At 42.3% G+C, this 15,658-nt stretch overlaps 1 protein-coding gene across 1 annotated transcript in view; it reads left to right on the forward strand.

Annotated features, from left to right (window-relative positions):
- Nucleotides 1–214: 214 nt before the first annotated feature.
- TM2D1 (TM2 domain containing 1) overlaps nt 215–15,658 on the forward strand; it is a 44,284-nt gene continuing 28,840 nt past the window's right edge. The window contains exons 1-2 of the mRNA XM_055235151.2: nt 215–408; nt 1,571–1,644. Coding sequence (XP_055091126.1) covers nt 245–408; nt 1,571–1,644 — 238 coding nt within the window. The 5' untranslated portion in view covers nt 215–244. The remainder of the gene's footprint in view (nt 409–1,570; nt 1,645–15,658) is intronic.

The following is a 15,658-nucleotide window of genomic DNA, read 5'->3' on the forward strand; positions in this document are numbered from 1 at the left end:
AGATCAACCTTAGCTCCTTCCAAGGGTTCGTGGGGGAAAATTCGCCCCGAGGGACTGGGTAAATGCATATTTTAAAAGAGTCTCCCAATGTGATTCTACGGGCTCACAGAAGAACACGCGAAGCGACGGAACTGGCCTCTATCCTCTGCGAGGTGCCTTTAAGAACCTCGCCCTGTTGCCCTTCTCCCTCCCGCTCCTGGGCGGAGGCGGAAGCGGAAGTGGCGACAAAGTGTCGGTCTCCAAGATGGCGGCCGCCTGGCCGTCCGGTCCGTCTGCTCCGGAGGCCGTGACGGCCAGACTAGTTGGTGTCCTGTGGTTCGTCTCAGTCACTACAGGACCCTGGGGGGCTGTTGCCACCTCCGCCGGGGGCGAGGAGTCGCTTAAGTGCGAGGACCTCAAAGTGGGACAATATCCTCTGTGGGGAACACCCCTCCATGGAGGCGAGGTAGAGTTGGGGTCGCAGGTGGGTCGCTGCCGTCAGGACTGGCTAGGGCTGTACTGAGTGAAAACGATAATCTGATCTGTGGCTTCTAATGACTGAAGGATCCCTGAAGGTGAACAGAGTTGTGGAGATGGGAGGGCCAGAGGCCACCCTTTGTGATTTCCTTATGATTTTACTAGTCATTGGCACTTCCTCTTCTGATCTACTTTTTTTTCTTTTTTATCAGTGTGCTTACTTGTTCAATAAAACATGTAGATCCTGAAGTATGCCAGGCCCCGTTCTAGACAGTAGTAATACAAAGATGGATAGTCTCTTACCCTGGAAATGTTTGCAAACTCTTCCTAGGGGAAGACAAGTAATAACGATCTAGCCGATGTGTGTTGCCCATTTATCGTTAACTTTATGTATATTATGCATATTACCTCATGTCATCCTCAAACTTCATGAGATGCTAGACTGCCAGACAAATTTCTGTTTTCTTTTTTTGAGACAGGGTCTCACTCTGTCGCCCTGGCTGGAGTACAGTGGCGCGAACTCAGCTCACTGCAGCCTCCGCCTCCCGGGTTCAATCAATTCTGCCTCAGCCTCCTGAATAGCTGGGACTACAGGCATGCGCCACCACACCCGGGTAATTTTTGTATTTTTAGTAGAGACGGAGTTTACGCCATGTTGGCCAGGCTGGTCTTGAACTCCTGGTCTCAAGCGATCCGCATCCCCCTCAGCATGAGTAACCGCATGGTGCCTCAGTGGATAAATTTCTGTTGCACTTTGTAACCTTGGGTGGCTTATTTGAACTCTGTTTTCTCATGAGTAAAAACGTGGATAATTATGAGGCAAACTTAAAGGTTTATTGTAATGTTTATGTATTATTATATTATTTGTAGAGACAGACTTCTCATTATGTTGCCCAGGCTGTTCTTCCCAAACTCCTGGGCTCCAGTGATCCTCCTGCCTCAAGTATTACTTAGCAATACTAAAAGTATATTTGTACATATGCTTATTGACTTGGACAAACTAGCAGCCTCTATTTACATGTGAATATCAACATGAGTATATAATATGAATAGTAAAGGCATGATGATGTGTTGTGTTGGAATGTAGTCCGTATTTCCTTAACTTTTTTTTTACATATATTTGTAAAGATCCAAAAATAAATGACGCTACGCAAGAACCAGTTAACTGTACAAACTACACAGCTCATGGTAAGATTTCAAGAAACATGTCTTTAAAAATAATTTTAAAAACATTATTTCATAGGTCAATGTATGATCACTAAAGGCAATTAATAAAGGCATTTTTTCTAAATTATAACATTATTATTCAGTTTCCAGAGTAACTTAAAATTGGAGAACTAGCTAGAGGTTGTCAATATTTAATTTAAAAAAGAATCTTACTTGTTCTGAAATGGTAAAATTTCACCATATAAACAATAACAGGGCTGGACGTGGATGTTCCCAGATTCAGTTAGGCAAGTGTACTTATATTTAATATACTTTATTTTCCCCAAATGAATAAGCATATCATTCCCTCACATGGAAAGTCTTCCTTTTATTTTCCTTTAGCTCTCCACTTATCTATGATTACTTACCTGATAGTTCTTGGCTAGTGCTGTAATACCTACAAGTCCTTTATGCTTCCCAGCAACTTCATCACTATCGTTTATGTCACTTTGATAAATGTCATTTATATTACTTTGATTACATTACTTTGGTTTATATTTGATTATATTTATTTGATTTGGGGTATATGTTTGTGTGTGTGTATTTAACATTCACGTGGCACCAAAATGATTTTTTACATGTTTATGAATTTATTTATCAATAATTCTTAAGTGGATTCAACATTTTATTCCAGAAGATACCTAACTGGAGGGCAGGAGGGCAGACTTCTTTTGGGGCAGAAATTCTTTTTAGTTGTGTCATTTCCTTTGAAATCTCCATATATACAAAACAACCCTCTAGGCTAGAAAAATGCTTTTTTTATTTTTATTTTTGAGACACCTGGCTGCCAGCTTCCCAGTATGAAGTGAGATGCTTGAGTTACACTAGTATTCACAGATTTCTAGCATCTTTCATATGAATGATTGAAACAACTATTTGAGAACTAACTCTTTTTTATGTGTAACTCTATTCTCTATTCTGAAAACTATGATATAAAAGACTTCGAAGTGTAAAACAGGCAAATTAAAGGATATTTATAAGTTAACTACAAAGGAAAGGATTACTTACAAAGTTCCTTTAAATGGCCAGGCATGGTGGCTCACGCCTGTAATCCTAGCACTTTGGGAGGCCAAGGCGGGCGGATCACGAGGTCAGGAGTTCAACACCAGCCTGGCCAACATGGTGAAACCCTGTCTCTACTAAAAATAGAAAAATTAGCCAGGTGCAGTGATGGGCACTTGTAATCCCAGCTACTCGGGAGGCTGAGGCAGGATAATTGCTTGAACCTGCGAGGCAGAGGTTACGGTGAGCCGAGATCGCGCCATTGCACTCTGGCCTGGGTGACAGAGCAAGACTCCGTCTCTGGGGGGATAAAAGTTTCTTTAACTGTAATATATCTAAATAAAATAAATATACATACTAAGCAATATCTCCTCTATAAGGCATATATTATCTTATTACTTTTCTTTCTGGGGGGTCTCATTATGTCACCCAGGCTGGAGTGCAGTGGTGCCATCTCAGTTCACTGCAACCTCCGCCTCCCAGGATCAAGTGATCCTCCCACCTCGGCCTCTGGAGTAGCTGGGACTACAGGTGTGCGTCACCATGCCCAGCTAATTTATTTTATTTTATTTTTTGTATTTTGGTAGAGACAAGATTTCGCCATGTTGCCCAGGCTGGTCTCAAACTCCTGGGTTCAAGCAATCCGTCTGCCTGGGCCTCCCAAAAAAAGTGCTGTGTTTACAGGCATGAGCCACCAGGACTAGCTCCCTGACTTTTTTTTTTTTTTTTAATTGTAGAGATGAGGGTCTCCCTATATTGCCCAGCCTGGTCTTGAACTCATAGGCTCAAGCAGTTCTCTTGCTTTGGTCTCCTAAAGTGGTGGGACAACAGGCATGAGCCACTGTGCCCGGCTAATTGCCTTTTTTAAAACACACAAAAGCTCATGGACTAGCTATGGTGAATCAGTTCTAACTCCTGATCAGAGACGGATATCAAAATAGCTCATGAAACATGCTTTTTGGTTCTAACATAGGAGAAAAATATTAAGAGTTGTGAAAAGTGTGAGTTAAGTGATCTCTCTCATTCTTTCAGCCAAAATTATTTTTCCTTTGTTTTTTTTCACTGAGTATATGAAGAACTATTGTGAAATTCTCAAACTATGTTTACTTTTCTTTTTCTTTCTTTCTTTTTCTTTTTTCTTTTTTTTTGAGACAGAATCTCGCCCTGTCGCTCAGGCTCGAGTGCAGTGGCACAATCTCAGCTCATTGCAACCTCTGCCTCCCGGGTTCAAGGGATTCTCCTGCCTCAGCCTCCCAAGTAGCTGGGATTACAGGCATGCACCACCATGCCCAGCTAATTTTTGTATTTTTAGTAGAGGCAGGATTTCGCCATATTGGCCAGGTTGGTCTTGAAGTCCTGACCTCAGGTGATCCACCTGCCTTGCCCTCCCAAAGTGCTGGGATTATAGGTGTGAGCCACTGAGCCCAGCCTAATTTTCTTCTTTCTTTTTCTTTTTTTTTTTTAGACAGGATCTCACTCTGTCACCCAGGCTAGACTGCAGTGGCACCATCTTAGCTCACTGCAACCTCCACCTGCTAGGCTCAGGAGATCCTCCCACCTCAGCCTCCTGAGTAGCTGGGACTACAGGTACATGCCACTACACCTGGCTAATTTTCTGTATTTTTTTGGAGGGGTGAGTAGCGGTGGGATGTACCATGTTGCCCAGGCTGGTCTGGAACTCCTGGGCTCAAGCAATCCACCTGCTTGGCTTTCCAAAGTGCTGGGATTACAGACATGAGCCACCACACCTGGCTGTTCAATTTTCTTTTTTTTGAGACGGAGTCTTGCTCTGTCACCTAGGCTGGAGTGCAGTGGCGCAATCTCGGCTCACTGCAAGCTCCGCCTCCCGGGTTCACGCCATTCTCCTGCCTCAGCCTCTCTGAGTAGCTGGGACTACAGGCGCCCGCCACCACGCCTGGCTAATTTTTTGTATTTTTAGTAGAGATGGGGTTTCACCGTGGTCTCGATCTCCTGACCTTGTGATCCACCCGCCGCGGCCTCCCAAAGTGCTGGGATTACAAGTGTGAGCCACCGCGCTCGGCCTTCAATTTTCATAAACTAATGTTTGGGTAGGGATGAACGTGAACAGTGTTTTACAGAGGGGAGTTTGGGGCTAGTGAGTAGGAATTGGGACAAAAGGCAAAGGAAATTCATCTATGACAATAAATTGATGTGATCTTAAAATGGTTCCTGGTTATCTCAGTATCATTCAACAAGCGCATTTGTTTATTGAGAAAGTATTTATTGGTAATGAATAATTTAAAACTAAATTTACTTTATTAAGACAGTTTATATTACAAAGTATTGTTATTGATTGAGAATTTGTTCATTTATTTATATTTATTTATTAAGAAATTATTACGTGGCAGGCATCTGCTTGGTGGTATAGGTGATATACAAAAGAAGACATAATCCCTGCCCTCAAGAAGTGTTCTGTCAGCCCGGGCGAGGTAGCTCACACCTATAATCCCAGCACTTTGGGGGGCTGAGGTGTGCAGATCACGTGAGGTCAGGAGTTTGAGACCAGTCTAGCCAACATGGCGAAACTCCATCTCTACTAAAAATAGAAAAATTAGCCAGGCGTAGTGGCACACGCCTGTAGTCCCAGCTACTTGGGAGGCTGAGGCAGGAGACTTGCTTGAACCTGGGAGGCGGAGGTTGCAGTGAGCCAAGATCACGCCACTGCACTCCAGCCTGGGCAACAGAGCCAGACTCTGTCTAAAAAAAGGAAAAAAAAAAAAAAGAAGAAGTGTTCTGTCTAGGTTACGTACACATATATCAGCAAGTATTTTCAATTTTTCTATCACAAATACAAAAAATATATAGATTTTACCTCCAGAAAATCTCCTTTGACAGAAGTCTTCTTTATTTTCTTAAGTTTGTATTAAAGTATAGTATGTTTACAGAAAGTGCATGTAAGTATAATTCAAATGATTTTCACAAACGACACACCTGTAAATGCTTCCAGATCAAGAAATAACATTATCAGCATGGCAGAAGCCCTCTTCATAGTCTTTTATAGTCACTACTCTGCCTCAGTGGGTAACCACTATTTATTCTAACTTCTGACTGTAAATTAGTGTTGCAAACAGTATATTATTTTTTATCTTTTTATTTGGCGTTAGTTTCAAACCTACCGAAAAGTTAGAAGAATAAGAGTAGTACAAAGCACTCCACCCTAGGCTGAGCGTGGTGGCTCATGCCTGTAATCTCAGCACTTTGGGAGGCTGAGGCGGGAGTTCAAGACCAGCCCGACCAACATGGAGAAACCCCTTCTCTACTTAAAAAAAATACAAAATTAGCTGGGCGTGCTAACTCATGCCTGTAATCCCAGCTACTTGGGAAGCTGAAGCAGGAGAATAGCTTGAACCCGGGAGGCAGAGGTTGCAGTGAGCCAAGATTGTACCACTGCACTCTAGCCTGGGCAACAAGAGTGAAACTCTGTCTCAAAACAAACAAAAACAAAAAAACCCACAAAACTCCATCTGTATACCCTTTACCCAGATTGACCAATTGTTAACATACTCTCTTTCTCTCTCTCTGTTTGTGTATATAGTTTTTTCTGCCGCTAGAAATACTTTTGTGTTTTTCTGTAGAGATGTTCCAGGTCAGATGTGATGGCCCATGCCTGTAATCCCAGCACTTTGGGAGGCTTAGGTGGGCAGATCACTTGAACCCAGGAGTGCTAGACCAGCCTGGGCTATGTGGTGAAACCCCGTCTCTACAAAAAACTAGCTAGGCATGGTGGCGCACACGTGTAGTCCCAGCTGCTTGGGAGGCTGATGTGAGAGGACTACCTGAGTCAAGGAGGTGAGGCTGCAGAGAGCCCTGATTGTGTCAGTGCACTCTAGCCTGGCGACAGAGCAAGACCCTGTCTCCAAAAAATAAATAATAAAAAAATGAAAATAGAAATATTTTCTTAACATACAGTTCAGTTACAAACTTTAGTAAATTTAATTTATTAATACACATGCCTTAATCCATATTCTTATTTTATCAAATGACCCAAATAATGCCTTTTTAGCATTTTCTCCCAGTACAGAATCCTAAAATCAGATTTTACATTTAGTTTTCTTTAAATTGGTGCATTTCCACAACTTTCTGTGTTTTTTATGGCATTGACTTACATGTTTGATGACTACAGCCTCCCTTTATTTTAATAGAATGTTCCTCATTGGGACTGTCTGATATTTCCTTATGATTAGACTTAGGATATACATTCCATGCTGTAAAGTAACATAATTGATGGAGTGTCCTTCCCAACATCTCACATCTGGGGGCACATGATAACTATCTCTTTCTCCTTGGTGATGTTGTTTATCACTCAGCTTTTTCTACTGTATAGTTAGTATTTTTTTCTTTGCAACTATAAATAATCTAAAGGGATGCTCATTAAGGCCATGCAGGTATCCCCCGCCACCCCCAGATTTACATCCCATTAATGATTCTGGCCTGAACTATTCTTTTTTTATAGAATGGTCAACAGTTCGTTCCATAAAATGGAAAAAGTGTTCCCTGCAACTATTCTTTATTCTGATAGTTGCAAAATGATTATTTTCCAAATCTAGCACTTTCAGAGGAGAACTCTTTTAATGCTAAAAATATGGAGATGGGGTTGGCTCTTGCCAACTTTTTCTCTCTCTTTTTCTTTTTTTGGAGATGGGGTCTCACTCTGTCACTCAGGCTGGAGTTCGGTCGCAGGATCTCTGCTCACTATAACCTCCACCTCCCAGGCTCAAGTGATCCTCCCACCTTAGCCTCACCACGCCTGGCTAATTTTTGCATTTTTTTGTAGAGATGGGGTTTCACCATGTTGCCCAGGCTGGTTTCTAACTCCTGAGCTCAAGCAATCCACTTGCCTCAGCCTCCCAAAGTGTTGGAATTACAGGTGTGAGCCACCACGCCTGGCGTTTTTTGTTGTTGTTGTTTTTGGAGACACGGTCTCACTGCTTTGTAGCCCAGGCTGAAGTGTAGTGGTGCGATCACGGCTCACTGCAGCCTCCATCTTCAGGGCTCAAGCGATCCTCCTGCCTCCCCCACCCAAGTAGCTGGGATTACAGACATGCACCACCAGTCCCAGCTAAGTATTTTTTGCAGAATTGCCCAGACTAAATTTAGTCCTTTTTTTTTATTGTTATGAAACTTCATTGTCTGATTACATTATTTCTGGTTTAACATTTCCGTATTTGAAAAACATCACTGCTCTCTATACCAGGTGTGGTGGTGGTGTGTGCCTGGCTGTTTGGTAGTCTGAGGCTGGAGGATGTCTTGAGCTCAGGAGTTCGAGGCCACAGTGAGCTGTGATCACGCCACTTCACTCCATCTTGGGCAATGGAGTGAAACCCTGTCTCTAAAAAGAAACCAATCAAACAAAAAAAAACCACACTGTTGCTTTTTATAATGAATACTCTGTAGTTATTGGCTTGAACTGATATTATCTAAATCCTAGACATTGGTCAGAACCAAACCTTTTTGCAAGAAAACTGCAAATTGAATCGTTTTCAGGCTTGTAGCATGTTGCTTAATTTTGTCTACTAGGTAACATTTACTGATAACTGGCTTCTTTTTTTTTTTTTTTTTTTTTGAGACAGAGTCTTGCTCTGTCTCCTAGGCTGGAGTGCAGTGGCAGTATCTTGGCTCACTGCAAGCTCTGCCTCCCGGGTTCACACCATTATCCAGCCTCAGCCTCCCAAGTAGCTAGGACTAGAGGTGCCTGCCACCACGCCTGGCTAATGGTTTTTTTTTTTTTTTTTTGTATGTTTAGTAGAGAAGGGGTTTCACTGTGTTAGCCAGGGTGGTCTCGATCTCCTGACCTCGTGATCCACCGGCCTCGGCCTCCCAAAGTGCTGGGATTACAGGTGTGAGCCACTGCGCCCGGCCATAACTGGCTTCTTTGATCTTGTCATATTGATTTGTTTATTTTTGCTTATTGCTGAAATCAGTGTTAGCATGGGATAACTATGATATAATGGAAAGAGTATTGATTAAGAGTAATGAGTTTTAGTCTAGGATTTAGAGAGTATTATTTGCTCTTTAGTCAACTCATTTAATTTCTTGGAACCTCAGTTTTCCTGTTTGTGAAAGGAAAAAAAAAGAAATATTGTGAATTTGCTTACTTAACAAGTTCTTCTTTCTTACAAGGATGAAATGAAATCATTATAAAATATGTCTAAACAAGTAAACTCTAGGGTTATAGGCTTCTTTTGAATTGATTAATTTCATATCATAAAATCTTACGTTATTTTTATAGCCACTCACAATGTTATATTCACTTCTTTTCTAGTCTTCTAAGTGTTGAATTTCTCTGATTTCCTAGAGTGGGGAATCTAACTCTCTTTGTGTGTGTGTGTGTGTGTGTGTGTGTGTGTATAATATTATATACATATATAAAATTATATATATTATCTACATATATAAAATTATATATATAATTATCTATATATAAATTATATATATATAATTTCTTGGGGGGGGGTTGGCGGAGAGTAGAGGGAGGCCTTGCTCTGTCGCCCAGGCTGTAGTGCAATGGCAGGATCATAGCTCACTGCAGCCTGGATCTCCTAAGCTCAAGAGATCTTCCTGCCTCAACTTCCCGAGTAGCTAGGACTACAGGCACATGCCACCATGCCTGGCTAATTTTTTTTTTTCTTTAGAGACAGAGTCTCACTATGTTGCCCAGGCTTGTCTTAAATTCCTGGGCTCGGCTGGGCGCGGTGGCTCACGCCTGTAATCCCAGCACTTTGGGAGGCCGAGGCGGGCGGATCACGAGGTCAGGAGATCGAGACCATCCTGGCTAACACGGTGAAACCCCATCTCTACTAAAAATACAAAACAATTAGCTGGGCATGGTGGTGGGCACCCGTAGTCCCAGCTACTCAGGAGGCTGAGGCAGGAGAATGGCGTGAACCTGGGAGGTGGAGCTTGCAGTGAGCCGAGATTGCGCCACTGCACTCCAGCCTGGGCGACAGAGCCAGACTCCGTCTCAAAAAAACAAACAAACAAAAAAACCTCCTGGGCTCAAGCCCCTAAACACTTTTTGAATACCTTTTCTAACCAAGCACCATGCTTTACACAACATATGCTTTTTCTTTTCTTTTCTTTTTTTTCCTTCTTTTTTTTTTTTTTTTTGAGACAGTCTTGCTCTGTCACCCAGGCTTTAGTTCAGTGGCGCCATCTTGGCTCACTGCAACCACTCCCTCTCGGGTTTAAGCAATTCTTGTGCCTCAGCCTCTCCAGTAGCTAGGACTATAGATGCAGGTCACCATGCCTGGCTAATTTGTGTATTTTTAGTAGAGACAGGGTTTTACCATGTTGGTCAGGCTGGTCTCAAATTCCTGGACTCAAGTGATTCAAAGTGCTGGGATTAGAGACGTGAGCCACTGTGCCCAGCCTGTATGCTTTTTAAATGTATATAACAGGAGTATAAAAGATATGTCCCATGTCACAGATTGGAAACATGATTCAGAGAGGTTTTATTTTTCTTGAAGGAACATGCTGGTTAAGTGACAGTTAGGACTTAAATCCAAATCTGTCTAGTTCTAAAGTCCTGCTCTTTGGAGTTCTTAATCTTTTCAAATAAGTCATTCTGAGTTTCTCTTATTATTTTCTCATGTCTTCTGTCTATTTATTTGGAGCAACAGTTCATCCTGTTTTCACTCAAGTATATAATTTTCGTCCCTTGAAATAAGTAGCTCAAATGTATGTCAAAATTCTTGAATCATTGCAATGTGGTTTTCCCGTCACGATCGTACCTCTTTCCACTATGGTGTCTTTTCTAGTATCTAATCCTGGAGTGTTAGGCTTTTTTTCTCTCTTTCATCTTTTTTATATTGTATACAAAGCAGCTATTAGAAATGATTAAATATTGAAAAGTAAAACTCTCAAAATATGGGATTTTGGACGATTGGTACTATCTAGTTGGAAAATAGATACTGTTGGCTGGGCATGGTGGCTCACATCTTTGGGAGGCCGAAATGGGTGGATTGCTTGAGCCCAGGAGTTTGAGACCAGCTTGGGCAATGTGGTGAAAACCTGTCTCTACAAAAAATATAAAAATTAGCCAGGCTTGGTGGCACACACCTATAGTCCCACCTACTTGGGAGACTGAGGCGGGAGGGTCTCTTAAGCCCAGGAGGTCGAGGCTGCAGTGAGCCGTAATTGTGCCATTGCACTCTAGCCTGGGTGACAACAAGACCCTGCCACAAAAATAAAGCAAAAGAAAGGGCTCTTTAGTTTTTTTTTTTGGACAGAGTCTTGCTATGTCACCCAGGCTGGAGTGCAGTGGCGCGACCTCAGCTCACTGAAACCTCCGCCTCCCGGGTTCAAGCAATTTTCCTGCCTCAGCCTCCTGACTAGCTGGGATTACTGGCACATGCCAGCATGCCCGGCTGATTTTTCTGTTTTCAGTAGAGACGGTGTTTCACCATGTTGGCTAGGCTAGTCTCGAACTCCTGACCTGGTGATCCACCCACCTTGGCCTCTCAAAGTGCTGGGATTACAGGTGTGAGCCACTGCGCCCATCCAGGGCTCTTTAGTTTTTAATATTTTTTACAAGGCATTTTCAACTCAACCTAGAAATATTTGGTTTTTAAAAGTTTTGTACAGAAACCTGTCACCTCAAAAAAACAGTACGTTTCTATTAGGCAAGGTATATTGGAAAATAACCCCAGCTGGTATCATAATAAGTATTTTGTATTGCAACTATCTCTAAGACCTGATTTTAGATAATCTGCAGGAAGATCTCACAAGGCTGTATGACAAGAAAGTGACAGCTTCAGACCAAGCAAGTGCAAGGTAATAAATACTTTTAGAGAAAAATGATCTACAATCTAGTAATACTGTGCTTTCTGGCACACAATCTACTTACTGGCTTGAGGATATGAAAAGATTTAAAGCTGCTTTTTGAGAAAAAAAACCTGTGTTTATAGATATTCTTGCAGACCCCTCCTTTTTTTTTATTATTTTTATTTGAGACGGGGGGGTCTCATCCTCTTTTCCAGGCTGGAGTATAGTGGCATGATTGTGGCTTACTGCAACCTCCGTCTCCCAGGCTGAAGCAATTCTCCTGCCTCAGCCTCCTGAGTAGCTGGGACCACGGGCACGTCACCACGCCTGGCTAATTTTTTGTATTTTTGGTAGAGATGGGTTTCACCATGTTGGCCAGACTGGTCTTGAACTCCTGGCTGCAAGCAATTCACCTGCCTTGGCCTCCCAAAGTGCTGGGATTACAGGCATGAGCCACTGCACCCGGCCTAGATTCTCAGCTTTTTTTTTTTTTTTTTTTTGAGATGGAGTCTCATTCTGTCTCCCTGGGTGGAGTGCAGTGGCGCGATCTCAGCTCACTACAACCTCTGCCTCCTGGGTTCAAGCAATCCTCCTACCTCAGCCTCCCAAGTAGCTGGAATTTCAGGTGTGTGCCACCACACCCCACTGATTTTTGTCTTTTTAGTAGAGACAGGGTTTCACCATGTTGGTCAGGTGACCTGACCTCAAGTGATCCACCTGCCTTGGCCTCCCAAAGTGCTGGGATTACAGGCATGAGCCACTGCGCCCAGCTGATTCTCAGCTTTTAAATGTGCACTCTTTCCTAAAATTGATGTAAAATTGTGGAATTTTAGAGAGTAGTTCTTTCGTATCTGTTCTCCGGTGGATCATGATGGCTGTCAAATTGCTGTGGTTTTTACAGTCCACTTTGAAGAGTGCTATAACATTTTAATTTTAATGATAGTATTAAATATACTGGAGGCTGGGTACGGTGGCTCACACCTGTAATCCCAGCACTTTGGGAGACTGAGGCAGGCGAATTACTTGAGGCCAGGAGTTCGAGACCAGCCTAGCCAACATGGTGAAATCCCATCTCTACTAAAAATATAAAAATTAGTTTGGCATGGTAGCAGGTGCCTATAATCCCAGCTACTGGAGAGGCTGAGACATGAGAATTGGTTGAACCCAGGAGACGGAGGTTACAGTGAGCTGAGATTGCACCAGTGCACTCCAGCCTGTTCAATAGAGTGAGACTCGGTTTCAATAAATAAATAAACTGGAAATGACATTTTTTCCAACCATTTAAATTCATGATGAAAAATTTTAGATGTCTGTTTAAATGTATGAGGGCATATATAGTGTATAAAAATTTAGTTTATAGCAGTTGTATGTGCAGAATTTTTTTGAAGATGACTAATCTATAGCAGGGTTTCTCAACCTCAGTGCTATTGATTTTTTGGACTGGGTAATTCATTGTTGTAGGGAGGCTATCTTGTGCACTGTAGGATGTTTATGAGTATCGCTGGTCTCTACTCATTATATGCCCCTAGCAGCTCCCCAGTGACAACCAAAAATGTTTCCAGACCTTGCCAAATGTCCTCTGGGGAGCAAAAATGCCCCCAGTTAAGAATTACTGATTTTACTGATTTAGGGCTAGTTACATCACGGTGGCTCACACCTGTATTCCCAGTACTTTGAGTGGCTGAGGCAGGAGGATCTCCTTAGGCCAGGAGTTCCAGCCTGGCCAACATCAAAACCTCATCTCTTAAAAAAAAAAAAAAAAAAAGAATTAGTGATCTAAAACCATGTTGATCTCCTTTCAGTGACATAGAATTTATATCAACATTTCAGACATGTGCTAACCTCAACTTTGAGTTGTCTACTATATAACTAATCAAAAGCATGATCTAAGATGGAAGATTTTCAAGAGATATAATCTAAGGGATGTGACATTAATTCATTCGCAAAAGTCAATAAATTTTATCCCTGTGCCAAGGCAGGTAGCCAAATAGCTACATACCAATTGTCTTTTAAGTTCTGCCACATCTCTTTGTATTTTCTTTGTGTGTGGTTTTTTTTTTTTTTTTTTTTTTGAGATGGTCTCACTCTGTTGCCCAGGCTGGAGTGCAGTGGCATGATCACAGCTCACTGCAGCCTCGACCTCCCAGCCTCAGCCTCCTGACGACAGGCAAGCACCACCATGCCTGACCAATTATTTTATTTTATTTTTTGTAGAGATGGGGTCTCTCCATGTTGCCCAGGCTGGTCTCAGACTACTGGGCTCAAGCAGTCCTCCCACCTCTGTATCCCAAAGTGCTGGGATTACAGGTGTGAGCCACTGCTCTGTCCACATCTCTTTGTACATTTTTTTTTTTTTTTGAGGTGGAGTTTCACTCTTTCACCCAGGCTGGAATGCAATGGTGCGACCTTGGCTCACTGCAACCTCCGCCTTACAAGCAATTTTTTTGCCTCAGCCTCCCGAGTAGCTGGGATTACAGGCGCCTGCCACCACGCCTGGCTAATTTTTGTATTTTTAGTAGAGACGGGGTTTCACCATGTCGGTCAGGCTGGTCTCGAACTCCTGACCTCGTGATCCGCCTGCCTCAGCCTCCAAAAGTGCTGGTATTAGAGGGGTGAACCACGATGCCAGGCCCTATAAATCTTAACATTATGTCCTTCCTTATATCTAGAGTCAGTGTAGGAAATGGCTATGTGGAAAACCTCTGTTGTTTTCTGAAAGTTCTGTTATATTCTGTGTTTCTTGTATTGGGAACCAAGCCAAACTCCTGCAATAGTTTAAAGGTGAATTGGTATGCTTTCTTTGAGTTAGATCACCACAGCTGTGTAAAACCTTTTGCCTTAACTACCAAGAATCTCTGAGCCAAATTTGTGACTTAATTATAGTGTCTTCCCTTTGCCTGGTTTTCTACTATCCTAACTATGATTATTTCCTTACTCTCCCTCTCCCCTTCATTTTTTTTTTTTTTTTGACACAGAGTGTCACTGTCACCCAGGCTGGAGTACAGTGGCACTATCTCGGTTCACTGCACCCTCCACCTCCCAGGTTCAAGTGATTTTCCTGCCCCAGCCTGTCATGTAGCTGGGATTACAGGTGCCTGCCACCATGCCTGGCTACTTTTTTGTATTTTTAGTAGAGATGGGTTTTCGCCATGTTGCCCAGGCTGGTCTCACACTCCAAACCTCAAGTGATCCATCCGCCTCGGCCTCTGAAAGTGCTGGGATCACAGGCTTGAGCCATTGAGCCACCACGCCTGACCACCCTTAGTTTTATTTAAATGGTTCTCAGTTTTATTGAATCTGTGCATTTTATTATAAACACCACCTTGTTTTAGAAATTCCCATGCATTAAATAAATACAATTTATGGGGTAATGTAGTTAGAACTATCAGTAACCTGACAAATAGGTGTAGAAGTCATTATAGGGTTTTGTTTTTTTTTTTTAAACCATCATTTTCTCAGTGTACTATTCTAGCCTAAAAGAGGACAGTGATTTGTTGGAAATCTTAGGATAATTATAAAAGATAGAAAATACTATCTTTCTTTCCTAATCAAACTCTAGCTTCTCTATGTTTTTACTTTGATTATTATACACAGTTTTATTTTAAAAAATCTGTAATTCTTGATGCTAAACATAGAGGTAAGCTTTTTCTGAAACTAATCTAAAAGTATTAGTACTTTTCAGTCTTAAAAGGTTGATTTATTGAATACCTACTATATACTGTGCCTTCTGCCAGGTACTTTTATATATTTAATTCTTACAATGGTACTGTGAGGTGGGTAGTCATATGTGTGTGTGTGTGTGTGTGTGTGTGTGTGTGTGTGTGTATATATATATGTTTTTTTTTTTTTTTTTGTGGGACAGGGTCTTGCTCTGTCATCCAGGCTGGAGGGCAGTGGCACAATCATGGCTCCCTGCTATGTCTGCCTCTCAGGCCCAAGTGATCCTCTCACCTCAGCCTCCCAAGTATCTGGGACCACAGGCACAAGCCACCATGCCTGGCAAATTTTTGTGTTTTTTTTTTTAGAGATGGGGTGTCGCCATGTTGCCCATGCTGGTCTTGAACACCTAATCGGCCCACCTCAGCCTCCCAAAGTGCTGGGATTACAGGCATGAGCCACTGCACTCGGCCCTTTGGTACTATTTTTACCTATAAAGAATTGAAGGTTCTGAAAGGAGCAATGTCCAAATAGGTTGTTCTCATTCCAGAGG

Source organism: Symphalangus syndactylus, chromosome 19 (assembly GCF_028878055.3).
Source record: "Symphalangus syndactylus isolate Jambi chromosome 19, NHGRI_mSymSyn1-v2.1_pri, whole genome shotgun sequence".
Classification (NCBI taxonomy): domain Eukaryota; kingdom Metazoa; phylum Chordata; class Mammalia; order Primates; family Hylobatidae; genus Symphalangus; species Symphalangus syndactylus.